This window comes from Salmo trutta, chromosome 6, assembly GCF_901001165.1.
Source record: "Salmo trutta chromosome 6, fSalTru1.1, whole genome shotgun sequence".
In the NCBI taxonomy this organism is placed as follows: Eukaryota; Metazoa; Chordata; class Actinopteri; order Salmoniformes; family Salmonidae; genus Salmo; species Salmo trutta.
In genome coordinates, this window is record NC_042962.1 from 26,943,410 (window position 1) to 26,965,734 (window position 22,325).

A 22,325-nucleotide genomic window follows, 5' to 3' on the forward strand; every position below is an offset into this window, starting at 1 on the left:
ACTAAACATTTGGAGAATAAATCGTTTAGATGTTCGCAATCTAAGCCCACCCTGTCTGTTTTGCCCCATACTTGCGCACACGTCGGTTTCGATGCTATTGACAAAATGCGATAGCAGCTGGGCCTGGTCTGCTAATTTATAAAAAGAGTAATAGTAATGGCGTTTTTTGTAGGCACTAACTCCGCTATGGCTTGTTGGCCAAAGCCTACACGGGGAAATATAGTTTTGTATGGTTTTGTGATAAATGCCGAAAATAAGGTCTGTGAAAAACCCAGGCTTAGATCTTATGATTTGTTCTATGAGATCATCTTCATCAGCTAACGTAATTTAAAAAAATATTTTAAGCGTGTATGTTATAAAAAAGAGCACATACAGGCTTCAGAATTGATAAGGGCCAGCAGCATACCACCCTGCATACAACTGCTGGCTTGCTTCTGATGCTAAGCAGGGTTGGTCCTGGTCAGTCCCTGGATGGGGGACCAGATGCTGCTGGAAGTGGTATTGGAGGGCCAGTAGGAGGCACTCTTTCCTCTTTCCTCTGGTCTAAAAAATTTCCCAATGCCCCAGGGCAGTGATTGGGGACACTGCCCTGTGTAGGGTGCCGTCTTTCGGATGGGATGTTAAACGGGTGTCCTGACTCTCTGAGGTCATTAAAGATCCCATTGTACTTATCGTAAGAGTAGGGGTGTTAACCCCGGTGTCCTGGCTAAATTCCCAATCTGGCACTCATACCATCACGGCTGTCTAATCATCCCCAGCTTACAATTGGCTCATTCATCCCCCTCCTCTCCCCTGAAACTATTCCCCAGGTCGTTGCTGTAAATGAGAATGTGTTCTCAGTCAACTTACCTGGTAAAATAACGGTAAAATAAATAAAATGTTAACTGACTGATATTATCTCATAGAACAAAACGTAGGCTAAGCCTGTGTTAACCTCAGACCGTATTCTCTGTGGTTATCCCAAAACTCTATTCTTTCCCCATTTATTTTCCCCATAGGAATGGCTGACCAAACTAATTTCCGTTTTTTAGTACTATATGCTGGCGAACTCTATTTGACTGTATATGAACCAGAAAAAAATGAGGGAGTGGGATGTCTCGCTTCCTCTTGCGTCTCTATTATGAAATCGTTTTTTACTCGCGTTATACAGCTACGACCGGAAGTTACTTTTTCGTGGCAGGTTAGGAGAAGGGTTAGGGTTAGTTAAAATGATCTCCTGACCTGCTATGAAAAGTCACTTACGGTTGTAGCAGTACTCCATCTAGTCACAACCAAAGGTTAGCTTTTATATTGACAAGATATTTGAGTGACCGCTCTAACAATGGAAGTAAATGTCATCAACGAGGGAAGGCAGACGAGATCAGGTGGGACCATTTTAGCCAATGATAAGGCAGATACGAATGTGAACGACAGGCACAACTAGGTCGTTTTTCTTAAAATTGCAGGTGTGGTGATACTGATGGTTTGTCGAGATTGATTTTAGCTAAGCCTAACCCAGCTATGGACAGAAGCGACTTTACATAGCAGTTTAGAAGTAACACAGCAGGCTAGGATAATTAACGAACAGGTTAGGAGAATGAGGTTAAGGTTAGGAAAAGGGTTACGCTTCGATCACACCGACAGCATCATTGCATTTTGGTACACCAAAATTACACTCATTTCCAGTGAAACGCTGCATTTGCCTTGCAGCATAGGTTGGATTTATCGAACGTATGCATCAACCTTATGCATAGACCGCTTGACAGAAATGGTAGCAGAAGGTGAATGTTGAATTTTTGTTGCATACATATCCAGATGATGCTGCATACTATTTTGTGCAATGACGCTGTCGGTGGGATCGAAGCGTTACGGTTAGGTTTAGCTAAAATGCTATAGTTGTCAATAACTGTTATCCAAATCAAATCCAATTTTATTGGTCTCACACACACATGGTTAGCAGATGTTATTGCGAGTGTAGCGAAATGCTTGTGCTTCTAGTTACGACCGTGCAGCAATATCAACAAGTAATCTAAGAATTCCACAACAACTACCTAATACACACAAATCTAAGTAAAGGGATGGAATAAGAATATGTATATGTAAATATATGGATGAGCAATGACCGAGTGCCATAGGCAAGATGCAAAAGATAGTATAACATACAGTATATACATATGGGATGACTAATGCAAGATATGTAAACTTCATTATTAAAGTGGCATTAATAAAGTGACTAGTGATCCATTTGTTAGAGTGGCCTTGTAAGGGGTGCGTAACCGGTGGCAGGGAAGTCAGATGCAGGAGAGCAGAACTAAGTAATAGCCGAAGAAGTTTAATAGCGATACCAACGGCATAAAGAGTAACAAGACATGGGTACAAAACCCATCGCGCACCAGTCAACATGTGCACAAGCACTTACAATAAACAATACCACACAAAGACATGGGGGGAACAGAGGGTTAAATACACAACACGTAATGAGGGAATGAAAACCAGGTGTGTGGGAAAACAAGACAAAACCAATGGAAAATGAAAAATGGATTGGCGATGGCTAGAAGTCCGGTGACGTCGACCGCCGAACACCGCCCGAACAAGGAGAAGTCGTGACAGGCCAATGATTTAGAGTGGGCTATAATGTGGATAAAGAGTTACTTATCTAACAGAACACAGAGGGTGTTCTTCAGTGGAAGTCTATCAAACATAATCCAGTTAGAATCAGGAATTCCCCAGGGTAGCTGTTTAGGCCCATTGCTTTTTTAAAATCTTTACTAACAGCATGCCACTGACTTTGAGTAAAGCTAGAGTTTCTATGTATGCGGATGACTCAACACTATACACGTCAGCTACTACAGTGACTGAAATGACTGCAACACTCGACAAGAGCTGCAGTTAGTTTCAGAGTTGGTGGCAAGGAATAAGTTAGCCCTAAACATTTCTAAAACTAAAAGCATTGTATTTGGAACAAAACACTCACTAAACCCAAAACCTCAACTAAATCTTGTAAAAAATGATGTGGAAATTGAGCAAGTTGAGATGACTAAACTGCTTGGAGTAACACTAGATTGTAAACTGTCATGGTCAAAACATATTGATGCAGTAGTAGCTAAAATGGGGAGAAGTCTGTCTATAATAAAGCGATGCTCTGCCTTCTTAACAACACTATCAACAAGGCAGGTCCTACAGGCCCTAGTTTTGACGCACCTTGACTACTGTTCAGTCTTGTGGTCAGGTGCCACAAAAACGGACTTAGGAAAATTGCAATTGGCTCAGAACAGGGCAGCCCGGCTGGCCCTTGGATGTACACATAGAGCTAATATTAATAATATGCACGTCAATCTCTCTTGGCTGAAAGTGGAGGAGAAATCGACTTCATCACTACTTTCATATATGAGAAGTATTGACATGTTGAATGCACCGAGCTGTCTTTCTAAACTACTGGCACACAGCTCGGACACCCATGCATACCCCACAAGACATGCTACAAGAGGTCTCTTCATAGTCCCCATGTCCAGAACAGACTATGGGAGGCACACAGTACTACATAGAGCCATGACTACATGGAACTCTATTCCACATCAAGTAACTGACGCAAGCAGTAATATTTGATTTAAAAAACAGATAACAAAAGACCTTATGGACAGCGGGGACTGTGAAGCAACACAAACATTGGCACAGACACATGCACACACACACACACACACAGACACACACGATAACATACGCACTATACATACACATGCATTTAGTATGTAGATATGTGGTAGTGGTGGAGTAGGGGCCTGAGGGCACACAGTGTGTTGTGAAATCTGTGAATTTATTGTAGTGTTTTAAAATTGTATAAACTGCCTTAATTTTGCTGGACCCCAGGAAGAGTAGCTGCTACGTTGGCAGCAGCTAATGGGGATCCATAATAAATACAAATGATTTTAAGTCTGTATGTAGGCAGCAGCCTCTATGTGTTAGTGATGGCTGTTCAACAGTCTGATGGCCTTGAGATACAAGCTATTTTTCAGTCTCTCGGTCCCAGCTTTGATGCACCTGTACTGACCTCGCCTTCTGGATGGTAGCGGGGTAAACAGGCAGTGGCTCGGGTGGTTGTTGTCCTTAATGATCTTTTTGGCCTTCCTGTAACATCGGGTGCTGTAGGTGTCCTGGAGGGCAGGTAGTTTGCCCCCAGTGATGCATTGTGCAGACCGCACCACCCTCTTGAGAGCCCTGCGTTTGTGGGCGGTGCAGTTGCCGTACCATGTGGTGATACAGCCCGGTAGGATGCTCTCGATTGTGCATCTGTAAAAGCTTGTGAGGGTTTTAGGTGACAAGCCAAATTTCTTCAGCCTCCTGATGTTTCTCCTTCTTCACCATGCTGTCTGTGTGGGTTGACCATTTCAGTTTGTCCGTAATGTGCACGCAGAAGAACTTAAAACTTTCCACCTTCTCCACTGCTGTCCCGTTGATGTGGATAGGGGGGTGCTCCCTCTGCTGTTTCCTGAAGTCCACGATCATCTCCTTTGTTTTGTTGACGTTGAGTGAGAGGTTGTTTTTCTGACACCACACTGAGTGCCCTCACCTCTTCCCTATAGGTTGTCTCGTCGTTGTTGGTGATCAAGCCTACTACTGTTGTGTCGTCTGCAAACTTGATGACCAAGTTGGCGTGCATGGCCACGCAGTCATGGGTGAACAGGGAGTACAGGAGGGGCCTGAGCACGCACCCTTGTGGGGCCCCAGTGTTGAGGATCAGCGAAGTGGAGATGTTGTTTTCTACCTTCACCACCTGGGGGCCGCCCGTCAGGAAGTCCAGGACCCAATCACACAGGCGGGGTTGAAACCCAGGGCCTCAAGCTTAATGATGAGCTAGGAGGGTACTATGGTGTTGAATGCTGAGCTGTAGTCAATAAACTGCATTCTTACATAAGTATTCCTCTTGTCCAGATGGGATAGGGCAGTGTGCAGCGTGCAATGTGATGGCGATTGCATCGTCTGTGGACCTATTGGGGTGGTATGCAAATTGCAGTGGGTCTAGGGTGACAGGTAAGGTGGAGGTGATATGATCCTTGACTAGTCTCTCAAAGCACTTCATGATGACAGAAGTGAGTGCTACAGGCCGATAGTCATTCAATTCAGTTACCTTTGGCTTCTTGGGTACAGGAACAATGGTGGCCATCTTGAAGCATGTGGGGACAGTAGACTGGGATAGGGAGAGATTGAATATGTCCGTAAACACACCAGCCAGCTGGTCTGCGCATGCTCTGAGGCCGCGGCTAGGGATGCCGTCTGAGCCGGCAGCCTTGCGAGGGTTAACAAGTTTAATTGTCTTACTCATGTCGGCCATGGAGAAGGCGAGCCCACAGTCCTTGGTAGCGGGTCGCGTCGGTGGCACTGTGTTATCCTCAAAGTGGGCAAAGGTGTTTAGTTTGTCTGGAAGCAAGACGTTGGTGTCCGTGACGTGGCTGATTTTCTTTTTGTAGTCCGTGATTTTCTGTTGACCCTGCCACATACGTCTCGTGTCTGAGCCATTGAATTGCGACTCCACTTTGTCCCTATACTGACATTTCGCTTGTTTGATTGCCTTGCGGAGGGAATAACTACTCTGTTTGTATTCGTCCATATTCCCGGTCATCTTTCCATGGTTAAATGGTTCACGCTTTTAGTTTGCGCAAATGCCGCCATCTATCCACGATTTCTGGTTAGGGTAGGTTTTAATAGTCACAGTTGGTACATCTCCTATGCACTTCCTTAGGAACTCACTCACCGAATCAGTGTATAAATCTATATTATTCTCTGAGGCTACCCGCGTAATCAAAATAATCTTGAAGCGTGTATTCCGATTGGTCAATTTTAAAGCGTGGATTCCTCAGCCACAACCGTACAAACCATCAATCTTGACAAAACATCAGTACCATCACACCGGAATGACACATGCATCCACTTATATCAGTACATTTGAAACAGCTTAAACATTACTTAACTTCGACCTCTGTCACAACCAATGATTTATATATACACTAGATGACTGACAGGGGGCACTGTTTTGATGCCACCGTGCCTCCATATTGGCACTCCCCCAACGTTGTAAATAATATTTTAGAAGCTATAGAAATGAATTCATTAATGTCTACATTTTGCCACGTTTATTCTATTACAGACACCTTAAATCATACTTTTAAATTATATTATATGAGCTAAACATAACAATTAAAAAATATATAAAAACATTTTCCTTAAAGTCAATTTTTTTGAAAGTTCTATTGTTACTATCCCCCCCAAATACTTAAATACATGTAATTTTGTCCTTGGACATTTTTATTGAAATACTGTAGAATTCCATTCATTCATATGGAGTACTGCTTCGTACAGACAGTGGCTATTCAAATTCAAGGACTTTTAAGTACTTTTTCAAGCGCTCCAATTTTATTTTCAAGGACCATCAATTTGTAATAGTTCATATTATGCAATTGTTTCTAGTCACCACCAGATGGCAGTATTATTGCCACAACCTCATGGAAAAAATAACTTACCTACCTTACAAGTTCTACTAAATAATATGTTGTTTCACTACTTATTACCTACATATATGAGTGGTAAGTCAGTACTGATCATTTTGTATTTTGAGTAGGGATGAGCAGAGTTTTGGGACATGCCTACTGGTGAATACACATTTCCTATTCACATTACTACACAATTCTATCTTAATGACTGTGTTTATATTGTGCTTCAGCACAGAATGCAGCATTGTGTCTTTCCCCCTTCATATGGCTCTTCACAGCCAATTCACCCATGCTCACAATGTCAAAGTGTGACGCATTCTTTGCACTTTACATGGTGTGGGTTGGATCCAGTGATGTCGTGGTTAAAAAAAGATGGATAAACTATACTGAACAAAAATATAATACACAACAAGTAAAATGTTTCATGAGCGATCCCAGAAGGCCAGATTGAATCTACATTTGCCCGATATTTTAGCTATCGATGTGATGCCTAATCAATCAGTTCTGTACCTGCCTGGCTGAGTGGCAGTGTGGGTGGAATAGGCGAGCACGCTTGGCAACCAGAGCGAGAAAACACGTGAGGAAATAAAACTCGGTAGTCTGCCTGAAAATGAATTCGCAAGACCAATACATTTTTCAAAAAAATGTAATAAGCATATTTGATCATTATCTGTTCTCCTCTCATTTGAATTCAAGTGGGCATTTCTCTGACATCGCCTGATATACAGGTCCTGGATGGTAGGAAGCTTGGCCCCAGTGATGTACTGGGCCGTACGCACTACCCTCTGTAGCGCCTTGCGCTCGGAGGCCAAGCAGTTGCCATATCAGATGGTGATGCTGCAACCAGTCAGGATGCTCGGGATGGTGCAGCTGTATAACTTTTGAGGATCTGAGGACCCATGCCAAATTTTTTCAGTCTCGTGAGGGGGAATAGGCGTTGTCGTGCCCTCTTCATGACTGTCTTGATGTGTTCGGACCATGATAGTGGAACTTGAAGCTCTCCACTTGCTCCACTACAGCCCCGTCGATGAGAATGGGGGCGTGCTCGGCCCTCCTTTTCATCTCCTTTGTCTTTATCACATTGAGGGAGAGGTTGTTGTCCTGGCACCACACTTCCAGGTCTCTGACCTCCTCCCTATAGGCTGTCTCATCGTTGTCGGTGATCAGGCCTACCGCCGCTATTTCGTCTGAAAACTTAATGATGGTGTTGGAGTTGTGCTTGGCCACGCAGTCTTGGGTGAACAGGGGTTACAGGAGGGGACTAAGCATGCATCCCTGAGGGGCCCCCGTGTTTAGGATCAGCGTGGCAGATGTGTTGTTACCTACGCTTACCACCTGGGGGCGGCCCTTCAGGAAGTCCAGGATCCAGTTGCAGACGGAGGTGTTTAGTCTCAGGGTCCTTATCTTAGTGATGAGCTTTGAGGGCACTATGGTCTTGATGTGAGCCATGACCAGCCTTTCAAAGCACTTCATGGCTACAGACGTCAGTAGTCATTTAGGCAGGTTAACTTGGTGTTCTTGGGCACAGGGACTATGGTCGTCTGCTTGAAACATGTACAGTACTGTGCAAAAGTTTTAGGCTGGTGTGAAAAAATGCTGTAAAGTAAGAATGCTTTCTGAAATAGACATGTTAATAGATTACATTTATCAACGAACTAAATGCAAAGTGAGTGAACAGAAGAAAAATCAAAACCATATTTGGTGTGACCCCCCTTTGCCTTCAAACAGCATAAATTCTTCTAGGCACACTTGTGGAAAGTCAGGGATTTTGTAGGCATATAGTCAGGTGTATGATTAAACAATTATACCAAACAGGTGCTAATGATCATCAATTAAATATGTAGGTTGAAACACAATCATTAACTGAAACAGAAACAGCTGTGTAGGAGGAATAAAACTGGGTGAGGAACAGCCAGTTAACAAGGTGAGGTTGCTGAAGACAGTTTACTGTCAAAGTCATACACCATGGCAAGACTGCGCACAGCAACAAGACACAAGGTATTTATATTGCATCAGCAAGGTGTCTCCCAGGAAGAAATTTCAAGGCAGACAGGGGTTTCCAGATGTGCTGTCCAAGCTCTTTTGAAGAAGCACAAAGAAACGGGCAACGTTGAGGACCGTAGACACAGTGGTCGGCCAAGGAAACTTACTGTAGCAGATGAAAGACACATCATGCTTACTTCCCTTCGCAATCGGAAGATGTCCGGCAGTGCCATCAGCCCAGAATTGGCAGAGAACAGTTGGACCCTGGTACACCCATCTACTGTCCGGAGAAGTCTGGTCAGAAGTGGCCTTCAATGGAAGACTTGCGGCAAAAAAAGCCATACCTCTGACGTGGAAACAAGGCCAAGCGACTCAACTATGCATGAAAAAACACAGGAACTGGGGTGCAGAAAAATGGCAGCAGGTGCTCTGAACTGATGAGTCAAAATGTGAAATATTTGGCTGTTAACCGAAGGGCTGGAGAGCGGTACACAAATTACTGTCTGCAGGCAACAGTGAAGCATGGTGGAGGTTCCTTGCAAGTATGGGGCTGCATTTCTGCAAATGGAGTTGGGGATTTGGTCAGAATGAATGGTCTCCTCAATGACGAGAAGTACAGGCAGATACTTATCCACCATGCAATACCATCAGGGAGGCATCCGATTGGCCCCAAATTTATTCTGCAGCATGACAACGATCCCAAACATACAGCGAAAGTCATTGAGAACTATCTTCAGCGTAAAGGAGTCCTGGAAAGGATGGTATGGCCCCCACAGAGCCTTGATCTCAACATCATCGAGTATGTCTGGGATTACATGGAGAGAGAAGCACCTGAGGCTGCCTTAATCCACAGAAGAACTGTGGTTAGTTCTCCAAGATGTTTGGGCCAACCTACCTGCCGAGTTCCTTCAAAAACTGTGTGCAAGTGTACCTAGAAGGATTGATGCTGTTTTGAATGCAAAGGCTGGTCACACCAAATATTGATTTGATGTAGATTTTTCTCCTTCCTTGGTGCTGAAAAGAAAGCTCTGCTGTTGGGACAGCTTTATGTAGGCCCTAAGAGTTTGTGGGCACCGTTATAGTGCAATGCACATATTGTTTAGTATTGTGGCTTTGCACCTAAACAATTTTGAGGGAGTTTGCCGCAAGAGTTACATGCTAAAACTGCCACTGAGCCTACTTGAATTTCAGAGTTTCAAGTTCAAGTACTTAAGCGCCTCAATATGGCCGACCAGTAGCTTCAAAGCCTCTGACTAGCCAATAAATAGCATGAGCAATCCAGGGTTTATATATACACAATATTGATCACAACCCCAACAATCTTTCAGTGTTAAGATTACTTCTGGGAGTTTTTGAGTCATTCATAACTTTAATCATTTTTCAGCAATGAATGATTGAACAAAATAGGGTGCACTGGAGACAGAATATATTCTTTCATTACTCTCCATGGTCCTGATCCTCCGAATCTGCTGCAGGATCAGTTTTAGGGATGTGAAGGAAACCATAGATATCCTATTAAATTACATATGAAGTATTCTAATTCCTAATTCTGTGAAGGAAACAATGGAAATCACTCACAACAAATATTGTACCAGCCTAGATAACCCAAGAGCAGTACCAGTAGTAGACTATTTCTTCATCAAGTGGGGAACAAAAGACAGCCAATCGTCAGAATGGTATAGCCTATATTTCATTACATCTGTACAGGAATGCATTGTAAATACATTTTACATCTAGCTCATTGTTTGCATAGTAAGACGACAAAAATCGCGAAAAAAAAAGAAATGAAGACAACATCAAGTCTATCTTTTTAATATTTAGAATAAAGGCACTATAGAAAAAGGATTCAACTTATCCTGTAGCATATTTGCAATTGGATTATAAGAAAATAATGTATAGTAAATAATGTATTACATACAGTATCATATTACAAATTCAATTAAAAATTGACCCGTTCAGTCTTCCGTGGCATTATTTTTGCCTCTGAGCTAACATTCACTCTGTTGCACTCTTCAGCTGCTGTAGATGCCGAATCAGTTCCTGGGGCAGACCCAGTTTAGACACTATGTCCATGCAACACTGTAGAAGTTGCTCAAGACTTTCCCCTGTAATGGTAAAGGGGTCTGTGGGCAGTGTGAAGCTCAAACGGGGCTTTTGTGGCAAGATGGTACCAATGTCCATATCACTGTCTTTCCTACAGCAGTCGGAGCCCTTGCTGCATCCCCCGCCTCCACAGCAGCTCGACTCAACCTCTCCGACCCCCAGATCCTCCATGTTCTCCGAGACGTCACTGACGCTGGGTACGGGGTTCTCCAAAGCCGTCTTCATTGCCTCCATGAGAGAGTCCTCATGCTTTACAACCCGCTGTAGGAGGTCAGTCACTGAGGCAGGGGTGGGGGTGTCTGGTCTCTGGAGCTGGCACCAGCACTGTATAGCACTGTGTAGAGAGATACAAAGGGCCAACAGAATCAGAGACAATGGGAGAGAGAGAGTGGGACAGGCATGGGTCATGCACAACAAAGAGGACAGCAATAACGTAGCCAGCACAAAGAGTCATATGGTCACGTCATGGAAAGAAGCTACCTTATTATTCCTTTTAGTTGCCCAATGGCCATGGTGCTTGCAGCTCCTTCCCTGTATCCCATGTTGAAACCAAGCTGGAGTGATGCTTCTTTTCCATGGTCGATGCCATCAACATAGCCGTCCTGACGAGAACCACAGAACAGCATAACGTTCGTTACATTGTTTCTAGAGAGGGTGCTGTGGGTTTACAATGCAGCCAGTTGTATTTACATTAGCTGCCTACAATGCCCACATTGTGTGCTGGGTGACGCTAGAAGCAGGGCGAAACACTTCGAGTTTTTGTTTCAACCTGGTAGTTACTTGCGTTCACCTGGTTTCACATGTCTGAATGACCCTTATTAGAAGGAGAGGACCATGTTTCGCCCCTACAGGTCCGACATTGAACAGCCCTGTGCTACAGAGAAGTGAACATTCTAGCGATAACTGGCTGATTAGCCGAATAATTGTGAACAAGTCCAATAAACCAACGCAATATGTAAAATATTAGGAAAAAAATACGAAACATGAACATGTAGCTAGCTATGACAGCTAGCTAGGTGGAAACATGATTGATAAACATTATCCATGCATTTACCTTCACACGTTTCTTCATATTGTACTTCCATTCTTTGTCCTGTAAATTAATATCATCTGCGTCCTCGTCAAATACATCCTCTCCACTGTACTGTACAGACTTAACCCAAGACATCGTGGACTTTAAAAATGAATTTCTGCTTCTTCAAGCTCGAACGTTTAGTAACATAGTTTGACTGCAAATCACGTGGGCCAGAAAAGTTAATGACGTCATCACGGTGCGCGTCGTGGTTTTTTCTTCTTTGGATGGCAACGTGGACCCAAAGAGACTAGTGCTTACATTCTGCCATCTACTGCGGTGAAGTAAAATCACACACTCGTCTCCAGATTAGGTTTTATTTAGACTGTAGATGGCGCTAAACCCATACAGGTCTACAGAGCTGCTAAAAAAAGAAAAGGCCTACTGTACCACTGTTTGTCATCTACATTTGTTTACTCTATGCCACATTTTTTAACAAGTAAAGCTAATTATATGAAAACATTAATGAGGATGTAGTTCATAAACATCCAAGGAGTAGGTCTATTTCGAAGATAGCCTACACAGAAATGCAAATGGGCCTTTGCTGTAGCCTACATCAAAATGAATTGCATCATAGATAGTACTTTATGCATTTGAATGATTGGTATTATCAATAACCTTTCCATCTACTACCCATCCCAAATAAAATGCACACTATTCATATCTGGGAAATAAATATCTGATAACCTTGTTCTAGTCACTAGTGAAAATAGAAATACAGAGTATTCTCTTTAAAGCCTCTGTGGACACAGACAGTCTCTTATTCTTGCCCCTAGCACTTCAGCCCATCTCTTTGGGATCTTTGCCTGACTGCGGACAGTCCTAATTCATTAAAGCTCCCTGAAACTGAGAGAGGGATGTTAATATTTAATCATTAAATTACTGGCACAATGGAAGAACGCCAGAACAAAAATAATGGCAATACCTTACACTTTCAGACTACTTTGTGTGCAAGAAATGTTTCTGTCTATTTACAGAGTTTTGGAGCCCAGATATTTATCCATTAAGAGAGTTGCAAAATGTCCTTTGGGAGCTGGTGTACACGCAGAGTAAACATATTTTGAAAATGGACTACTCTCTACCATAGCATTTCATTCATGATGCCGAAAATGTTAATACTTTTACTTTGGCAGCTACAGTACCTAACCCACATCCTTGATCATTCTAGTAAAATTTGATTTAGGAATTATGATTGATTGCTTTGTGTAATTGAGTAGTGACCAAATTCATGTTTATTTTCAATAAGTCTTCACATTTTGTTTAAGTAAATGTCACAGGGCTGAGATTGAATATCAAATGTAGATCATCTTGTTGTGGTATTAGAGGTCTGTACCATATGATCTATTTACACAATACATCCGCAAACATCTTTTGTCCAGCTTGACTGCATCTGTTGTTGATGTCACTGCTCAGACGCTCTTTGCTATCTCCTGTTGAAGTTTCAAAGAGGAAAATATGTTATTTGTGATGACAAACACATTACTTGCTCATCAATATTGCATTTCCCCCTTCTTACTTTTGAGAGAAGAAAAAAGTCCCTGCTTTATTTTAAGATTTCCCATTCTTCATGCCACGCTTTATGGAAAACACAGGAGAGACAGAATGTGGTGGACAAATGCATTTCACCTAGGTAAGAATGCATTTGCAGGAGCTGGACAACAATGGCCTTGAGAATACTCAGAGGCCACGGTGGGTTTGTCTTTGCTTTGGAAATGGAGTCAGTCCGTGGGCCTCATTCACAGCAGCAGCCACACCTTCAGTCCCTCTGCACAGAAAGCAGAACAACCAGCCAGGGCAATCGCCTGACACATTTCCATCCAATTTCCACTGCAGAATGTGTTCATTTTTGGCCTAATGGCATGTCATTTTGCTGGAGCCTTTGGTCAAGAATTAATCCTGGAATCAAAACAGATTTTCCTGAGAGCAATCTTCCATCAAGTATTGATTTTTTTACACTCACGGAGCCTGTACTCCCTAATTTAACCTGACAGCCGGCAGCACAATGGACTGGGAGCACCTTGGCATCTCACAGAGGGAACTCTCCACCTCCTCCTCTCTCTCTCGTTCTCGCTCTCTTTCTCTCTCCCTCCCTCCTTCTTTATCTCCGTCTCCCTCTTTCAAAAAGTGAAAGCAAGGTGTGGAAAAAAGAATCAGGGAATGTAAAGCTTCCTTCTCCCCTGTTTTTACCTCTAATTATGTTTTCAAGTATAGTGCAACTCTGCAAGGTATAAGGCTGAGAGAGAAAAGGGGAGAGAGTCTTCTGGGGCCATCAGGTATCATTATGGGCCTGTTGACATCTCTCTGTTTTTGAGTGATTCTCATCTGTGATTTCCCCCAGCCATTTTCCTGAGATGTGCGTGGAGGGTCTCATCATGGCCCCATAAAGAAGGCCAAAGTGTCCTCACTGGGCCCCCACTAATAAGACAGCAAAGATGCAGCCAACCATACCACTCACTCCTCTATCCATATCTCCTCTCTCACTAACTGCCTTTTGCTTTGTGCTCTCTGTCTCTTTGTCTCAAAGTACACTATAGGTGGTTCAGGGAGAGAGTGAGAGGCGGATGAAGAGGTGGATGTTGTCCATACAAACATCTCATCAGAGGAACAGTTATCTTCCAGACTACCAAACATCCGAAAGAAGGGATCTCTGACCCTTCAAGACTCCTGTGATCCATGTACAGAAATATATAGCACTCTCTCAGATGGTACCACTCCACTTAGAATAAAACCCAGTCGTCTTGTTTTGACCTTTTTTGGATTATATAAATCTGAAAGAAATGGACAGCACAACGATTTCCCACAATGATCAGGATAGCTATGCTGTGTGTATAATGAAATATAGCAGTGACTATGGCTAGAGATCCGGTTTGGGTCCATTCATTTCAACTCATTAATTGAAAGTCAATCCATGGGCAATCCTCCTATTTATAAAGCCAATTCCTTATTGAGTTAACTTGGGGTAGAATTGACCCTGGAAGAGATAATCAGACCTATAGATTTTCACCCTGACAACAATAATTAGGTAAAGCAGATGGTGTTTGCCATTCGATTTTTACATAATGTTCTGAACATTACAGTAATGTAAATATCTCTATTGAATTCATTCAAAATGATTGAACTTATAATTTCCACAACACCAAGAATGGTAGAGAAAAAACTGAAGTCAAATCAACCTCCCTTGGAGAAGTGGGACACATGAAACACTGGGCGTAACCCTGAGTCCTGATGGAAAACTGAAGGCATCACAAAGTGAGAAGATGCATTCACACAGTCAGTGTAGACAAGACAGTGTGGAAAGTTTAATGGGCTGTGGGCAATGCAATCTGCTGCTCCAGTCAGGGTGCCAGCCATCTCCATAAAAACCTCGGCTATTAACTCTTCAACCTTCAAACGCCTCAAATTGTGTCATGGCTAATAATGGTGGAAAAACCTCCAGAACAACACCAAAAGCAACAAGGGATCATATGCATGGACAACTTGGATTGCATGAGGATTGGTAATTGTACCCCCAGAGGCATCCTGGTGTGCAGAGCAGAGCAGCATAGTGGGAGACTCCTCAGCGTCTTTGGGGGCTGAGCAGTGAGAGGAGCAACATCTCAACCTTGAGGAGGAAGTGAAAACAAGGAAGCGGAGGGCTGCCGGTAGTGAGGGATACACCGACAGTTCGTTTACTGAGAACATCAGCCCAGTGCACATTGTCGGAAAGATAAGGAAAGTGAATGCCTCATGACTGATGGAAAACAAAGGGGGCAATTTAAAACCATCTGCATCCAACACATGCACCCTCCTCCTCCACCTTTATCTTTCTGTGTCCTGACTGATATTGAAACATAATCCATTTGGACTGCCGACATGTCATAATATTTTCTTTTAACCCTCTTTCCATTCCAGGACAATTTCAGTTGGTGTCTAGTTGAACAGGAATGTGCTATAAGTCAGTCGGTTGACTTTTGCAGAGAGATAATTTTTTTTCTACTCAGACTGTCATAGATCAACCCAGAGAGACGTATTTCTCTCTTGTTTGAAAGACTATATATATACGTTCTGTAGCCAAAATCCAAATAGAATTGTCTAATTTGCCAACAGCACATAAAGAAGTGACAAATGTCCCCCTCTGATTTAATTGAGATAGGGCACTTGTTCTTGTCTATGACTGTTCTGTACTTTGTCATGCATTTGTACGTTTTATATGGAACCCAGGAAGAGTATCTGCTGCATGTGCAGAAGCTAATGGTGATCCTAATAAAATAAAATAAAATAAAATGCAAAGAACTCTGACCTGTTTCTGATTATTATTAGGGGTCAAACAGCTTCAGTATTGATTAAAGATACTTTACTAGCAACCTTATATAAATACAATTAATAGAACAGAATATTCTATACTGAACAAAAATATAAATGCAAAATTTAAGGTGTTGGTCCCATGTTTCATGAGCTGAAATAAAAGATCCCAGAAATGTTCCATAGGCACAAAAAAGCTTATTTCTCTCAAGTGTGCACAAATTTGTTTACATCCCTGTTAGTGAGCATTTCTCCTTTGCCAAGATAATTCATCCACCTGACAGGTGTTGCATGTCAAGAAGCTGATTAAACCGCATGACCATTACAAAGGTGGTGGGGACAATAAAAGGCCACTCTAAAATGTGCAGTTTTGTGACACAACACAATGCTACAGATGTCTCAAGTTTTGAGGGAACGTGCAATTGGCATGCTGACTGCAGGAACGTCCAACAGAGCTGTTGCCAGAGAATTTAATGTTCATTTCTCTACCATAAGCCATCGTTTTAGAGAATTTGGCAGTATGTCCAACCAGCCTCACACCCGCAGACCACGTGTAACCTGGCCAGTTCAGGATCTCCACATCCGGCTTCACCTGTGGGATCGTCTGAGGAGAGGGGTGCTGCTGAGGAGTATTTATGTCTGTAATAAAGCCCTTTTGTCTGGAAAAACTCATTGGCTGGGCCTGCTTCCCCAATGGGTGGGCCTGGCTCCCAGGTGGGTGGGCATATGCCGAATGAATTTATTTCAATTGACTGATTTCCTTCTATGAACTGTAACTCAGTAAAATCCTTGAAGTTGTTGCACGTTTACATCTATATTTTTGTTGATTACGGTTCTTAACAACGCTCCATGATATGTGGACCAAAATATCTGCATATCAACCGTTCAATTTTGAACGTTTGAGTGTGATTCTGTATCAGTATGGCACTGTCCAGAGGCAAATGGGTGAACTGAAAAATCATGTGGACTTTAAGAATGTTTGTCTATTCTATTCCATTTCTATGATTCCACCTCAACATATCGGGTTACACCTCTCCTTAACAAGATGAGTGTGTTGTCTATATGTTGAGAGTGAGATCTGTTGTTTCTGTTGTTTCTGTGCACTGGTCACTCACTTATTGACACTAACTTTTGGAGTTGAAGTTTACTTTTCCATCAACAAACTAGAAACATTTGAAGATATTGAAAAAAGGTGAGTCGGAATAGCTGCCTCTGCACAATGATATTGCACCTAGTAAAATAAAGGAACTGGAATAAATACAAAACAAAAGAATATCAAATAGCCCAAGTTATACCTCAACCATCGCCACTTAAAAATACATCTAGTATTTGGAAACGAAGAGGGGGAAAACTGAAAGGATGACAAAAAACATCTTCAACATCAGTTTTCAGCCTAATGTTAATCATTTATGTTTTCTGTGCTTTTTTTTATTATTATTATTTATTTACTACTTTCTATTCACCAGACAGTCAGTTTTCAAAGGCTTCATGGACAAGAAAGCTATTTCAAACTTTGGAGTTTAGTTTCAAAAGGCTTTCACCCAAGAATGTGTTTTCCCCATCATACACTTGTATCGGTATTGTTTTCTGCTAAGGCAAAGAAATGAAACATTGATGTGAAAAAACCCTGACATGTATTCCTTTCTATTGACCCTATGGAAATCTAAATGAATTGCTACTGACCCCAGAGGTTTGCAGCCTGTCCGTTTTGCTTTTAGGTGCAAACTCTCTGTATTGAAAGGCGGTTCATTGGTGGAAAAGCCTTTGTGGACACATCTCTCTCAATCATGGCACAGTGGAAGTGCAAGAAAACCCCCCCCCTCTAATCTGATAGTCAAGGGGGTGGGGTGGGGTGGGGTGGGGGGGTGGGGGATACGGAGCAGAACACAGAAGTCTGAGTTAACTTTATGCTCCAACTATACATGTACGTATACACTGTGTCTGGGTTTTAATGGAATTGAGATGGACTTGCGTTGACAGCAAAGTATGCATTGGTAAAAGAGGATAGGAAAATATGTCAAAATCTTGTGAGACTGGAGAACAGTGAATTCAAAAAGCCGATTTTCTGCAATCCATCCCTTATTACCCCAACTGCAGCGTTTACAATGTCTGTTGGTACACTCTTAGAACCCCGACGAACACTCTTATTCTAAGAGTCTATATTAGGAACGTGGTGCATTATTGCTTTCTCCATCACAATATGCAGCTCTTAGCAGAGAATTTCTCTGAAATGTCCCTAAACATATATTTTAGATTCGGATGATTTATTCTACATTTCATAAGAAACAAGACAGTCCATTCATGTCAAACAATTGTTTATTATTAATTATGGTACAAATAAATGTGACAGACTTGAAGAATTTTAGAAATACACAAAGTGCTGCATAACTGACCAAACAGATATTGCTCTATAGATTAAGTTCGGTCTATAAAATTTAAAGCAACCTTTGCAGATTCATCAGCTTTGGTTTCAAGGTCGTTCTTGAGTTCTAACAATATTTCAAAACCAGTTGGTTGTGTGAGTCTGTGTGGATATCGTTTGAAAACATTTATTTAAATTATGATTATTTTTTATTTTTTTTTACATAATTGGGTGCGATTATAAAGCCTTCTTTGTCCCTTATGAAATAGGGCACACCTTGAAGACTGTAACTGAGATGTGCATGTAACAAAGTCACAGAGAGAGAGAGAAAAAAAAAAAACAAGTAACAACAAAGTTTAGAAAGTCCTGTACATGTGACCCTGGAAACCACTTGACAAAAATAAAACACATGTCATACAGAATCTCAGTTCAGACACAACCCCCCCTGACCCCCCTTCCCCCCATGAGAAGTGAACACTACTTACAAACATTTTACAGGAGCCATTTTTCTGTATTTTCTTCTGTCATGGCGTTTGCATGGCATTGCTCAGTGTACGAGGACAGGGCTGAGGTAAAATGTCAATGAACTACAACCTATCTAATCATCGACTCTCTTCGTATTTCAAGATTGTCAGCGACATGAACCCATTTCTCTGTACAATGTGCATATAACTATAGAGCTTTGGTCCAGCATCGAAAGGTTGAGCGAAGGTATAAATCCGTTCTTTGTCTTTGTTTTTGGTTACAGCTTCATTGTTAAGCCTCAGTACTACAATGCCCGTACTATACATCCGCCGCAGCATCGTCACTTCTCTTACATGTCAGGATGAGGTGGGGCGAGAGGGAGGGGACACACAAACATCTTTGGATTGATTTAAATCACATATGACTTAAAGTATATTATGATTGACCACTATTTAGTAATACTGACTTTGAATATCTTAAAAGGTGTAGTATGACACTGTTTAACACTACTTCATGTAAAGGTATACCATAAAGAATAAATATAAGGAACTCGTCAGGGAGCTTGTATGTATAGTACCTCTTAAACCTCAGCCTACTGGAACATACAGTCCAGACTACCATATCAATGAATGTCTATTTCCTTATGCGTTTGTAAGTGTTATCAAGTGCACTTTGCGTTGCTAGGCAACGACAGTGCACAGGGGGACTAACAGACATTGAACAAAACACACCAATACGAAAACATTGCAGAAAATCCAAGTTCACTCACCCCGTCATGTAACACTCGCCGTTCTCCCTTCACCTTATTTAAGTGTTTTATATGAGTCAAATAAGAACATTTCACATCAATGTGAAATCTTAAGAGTTCTGAGAAGTGGTTTTACACATATGTACTAGTTTGCAATATTCCGTGGAGAAGTTCAACACATTGGCAGTATAGGTTATTGACACATCAACGGTGTAACAATATTGATTCCTTGAATCGTCCATGTGGGTCCTGGTGATATTGAAGTACACCTATGGGGGGGGGTGATCTTCGACGTTATGATGAGACTCTGTTTAGATCTGTATATTAACAGCTACACAGCAACAACACCCTATGATTTGTTAGTTGAAATGAATATGGATTATGTCTGGCGGACGGGCTATTGGGTTGTCTTGCATTTCACACAACTTTTTTCCAATACACTTTTTTAATTAGGCTATACTGTCTGTCAAGGCTTCGCTATAGAATCACTCAAAGCAAAAGACAATGAAAACAAACAAAACAACAGCATGACATTTTGCAAACAGTATTTGACCCCTGAAGACAACGATTCAGAGATGAGAAAAACCTTCCGATTGATTCGATTAGAATGAGTTGCTGAATGCTTAAAGAAAGTAATCCATATTTTGCTCTAAGGGCAGAAAAATGTGAGATAATTGCTAAATCCTCTACATGTGTAATTTGTTCTCTGTGACAGTGTACTCTGAAGAATGTACTTAATGATTTGAAGCTTGGGCTACCTTTTTTGTTTTGTTGTCTTGTTTTCAGATTCCTGTAACCCAAACCTTGTTATCGGAAAACACGCGGGAGCAATTCTGTTACGCTATGCTACAGCAAATAGAACAAACTAGACACACACTTCAGAAAGGAATGGGCAAAAAAGTCCTCACAGTCCAACACATTTTCTATATTGCAATATAAGAGGGTTGTCAATTAACAAAGAGTTCTCTTTTGAAAGTAAACATTTTATTTGGCATTCCGTTGGCTTTTGTGTAAAGTAGTTGAACTCAGTGTATGAAAGAAACCCCACAGAAAAAAAAAGAACAAAAGGGAACTTATAAGCACATCAAAATAACTAAAACGTAATCGGCCAAGGTAAAAAATCTCCCCAAGTCCTTGAGCTGAAGTAATGTGTTCTTTGGCTATCAGGCTTTGGCAACAGAATGACTTACAGCAGCACTTGACACAGTATAACATTGAGGGAAGTTCTCCCTGACACAACACTAGGCCTGAAATAACAGAATTGACGGCATGTTTCTGTTTGTATATATAAAAAAAAGTCACAGTTGTCAGAAAAGGAAAATAAGGTTGAAAAGACGTTGTCTTCCGTAGTGGATGACATAAATATTTTGGTGAACAGAGACACAACCTTTATGGTTAGGTGCTGAGTATACTCACACTGTTTGGACAGCCTTAAGTTTATTGTCCTTCATCAACAAAACATAGACACTCTCATAAAATCATTGATAAATACCTGTAAAAGTTGTTACCTGTAAAAACACTGTGACTTCAAATAGCTGCAGATGAGAAGGAATCTGAGACAAACAACATAATGTCATTGTTTCACCACAAAAATGCATTTACACGACAAATCTTTCAAAGAGAACTTTGACATTGTGATTTCAATCTGAAGACGGTATTTAGTAGATATTTACATATAAGCCCAGGAAATAAAATTAAGTGAAACAAAGATAAAATGTACACCCAACCTCACACATATATCGTAGATTTTTTGCCAGTACAAATGTAAAAATTTAGAACACATTTACACTTAAAAAATTATTCTTAGTATTCTGATGCAACAGACTTTGGTAAGTAGTTAGTGTTTTTGTCTTTGATTTTGGTATGATCTCTTTACTAAAATTTCCCTAATGGGAACCCAAATTTGGACAATGTTCTGGTCTATGAGGCCAGAATTCGATTGCTTTGAAACAGCACACTGTAGGTTTGTAATTTTTTCTCTCAATTGTGAACATATTTTTTCTTATATTTGGTTTTTGCCAAAATATTTAAATAGCTGTGGTAATCACACGGACAACACTTATTTTTGTTTGCAAACTTTCATAACTGTCCTTTCAGTTGCCTTTAAAAAGGGAGAGGAATGTTCTTTCAGTCTTCATCTTACTTTGGGTCATGATCCACCATGTTGTTAGGACTTTCCTCTTTACCTCTAGTTTTGGTCGTTCATTTTGGGAGCTCTTCCAGAGAATCAGAGAGAGGGTCCATGGGCCCGGTCGGGCCGAGGTCCAGGTCCAGGTCACCGGGCTGTTTCAACCGCTTTATTGTGTTTTTCAACGCTTGCCTCTTGTTGCAGAACCAGACACGGACCACCTCACGGTCATAGTTGAGTTTCTCAGCTATCTCGGTCATTTCCTGTCCAGAGGGGTGCGTGTTCTTCTCAAAGTGGCTGTTGAGGATCTCCAGCGCTTGTGGGGTGAAAGAGGTCCTCCGCTTGCGTTTTTTGGAGGGCTCACTGCCGATAAACTCGGTCAGGTTCTGCATGCCGGACCGGTGGCGGGCCTCGGCCTCGGCCATCCAGCGTTCCAGAACCGGCTTAATCTTCTGGGCGCTTTTTGGGGTGATGTCCAACTTCTCAAACCTGGCAGGATATAAAAGGCCAGGGTTCAGTTTGCCTGTCAGACTGCTACCTATAGGGTTCTCTTGGGCTTCCTGTGGTAGGAAAAAGTGGCTTCTCAGGATGGTGTGTCTGGGGAGAATTGAGAGAGAAGAATCTTACTTAGGTGCCCTGCTGGGCCAAGGGATAACCTGCCTGCCTCAGTGAACTGGGCCTCCTATCCCAAGCAGCTGCCACTGGGACAGAGACACCCA

The 22,325-nt window shown here is 41.9% G+C and overlaps 2 protein-coding genes across 2 annotated transcripts in view; both read right to left on the reverse strand.

Annotated features, from left to right (window-relative positions):
• Positions 1-10,114: 10,114 nt before the first annotated feature.
• otulina (OTU deubiquitinase with linear linkage specificity a) lies at positions 10,115-11,819 on the reverse strand. Its single transcript, XM_029755999.1, has 3 exons — positions 11,605-11,819; positions 11,031-11,152; positions 10,115-10,884 (listed from the first exon to the last, which is right to left on the reverse strand). The coding sequence occupies exons 1-3, from the start codon at positions 11,716-11,718 to the stop codon at positions 10,443-10,445; spliced, it is 678 nt and encodes a 225-aa protein (XP_029611859.1). The 5' UTR covers positions 11,719-11,819; the 3' UTR covers positions 10,115-10,442.
• Positions 11,820-18,201: 6,382 nt separating this feature from the next.
• LOC115195769 (POU domain, class 6, transcription factor 2) overlaps positions 18,202-22,325 on the reverse strand; it is a 91,500-nt gene continuing 87,376 nt past the window's right edge. Inside the window, exon 10 of the mRNA XM_029756000.1 lies at positions 18,202-22,203. Within this exon, the coding sequence (XP_029611860.1) occupies positions 21,681-22,203 (523 nt within the window). The 3' untranslated portion in view covers positions 18,202-21,680. The remainder of the gene's footprint in view (positions 22,204-22,325) is intronic.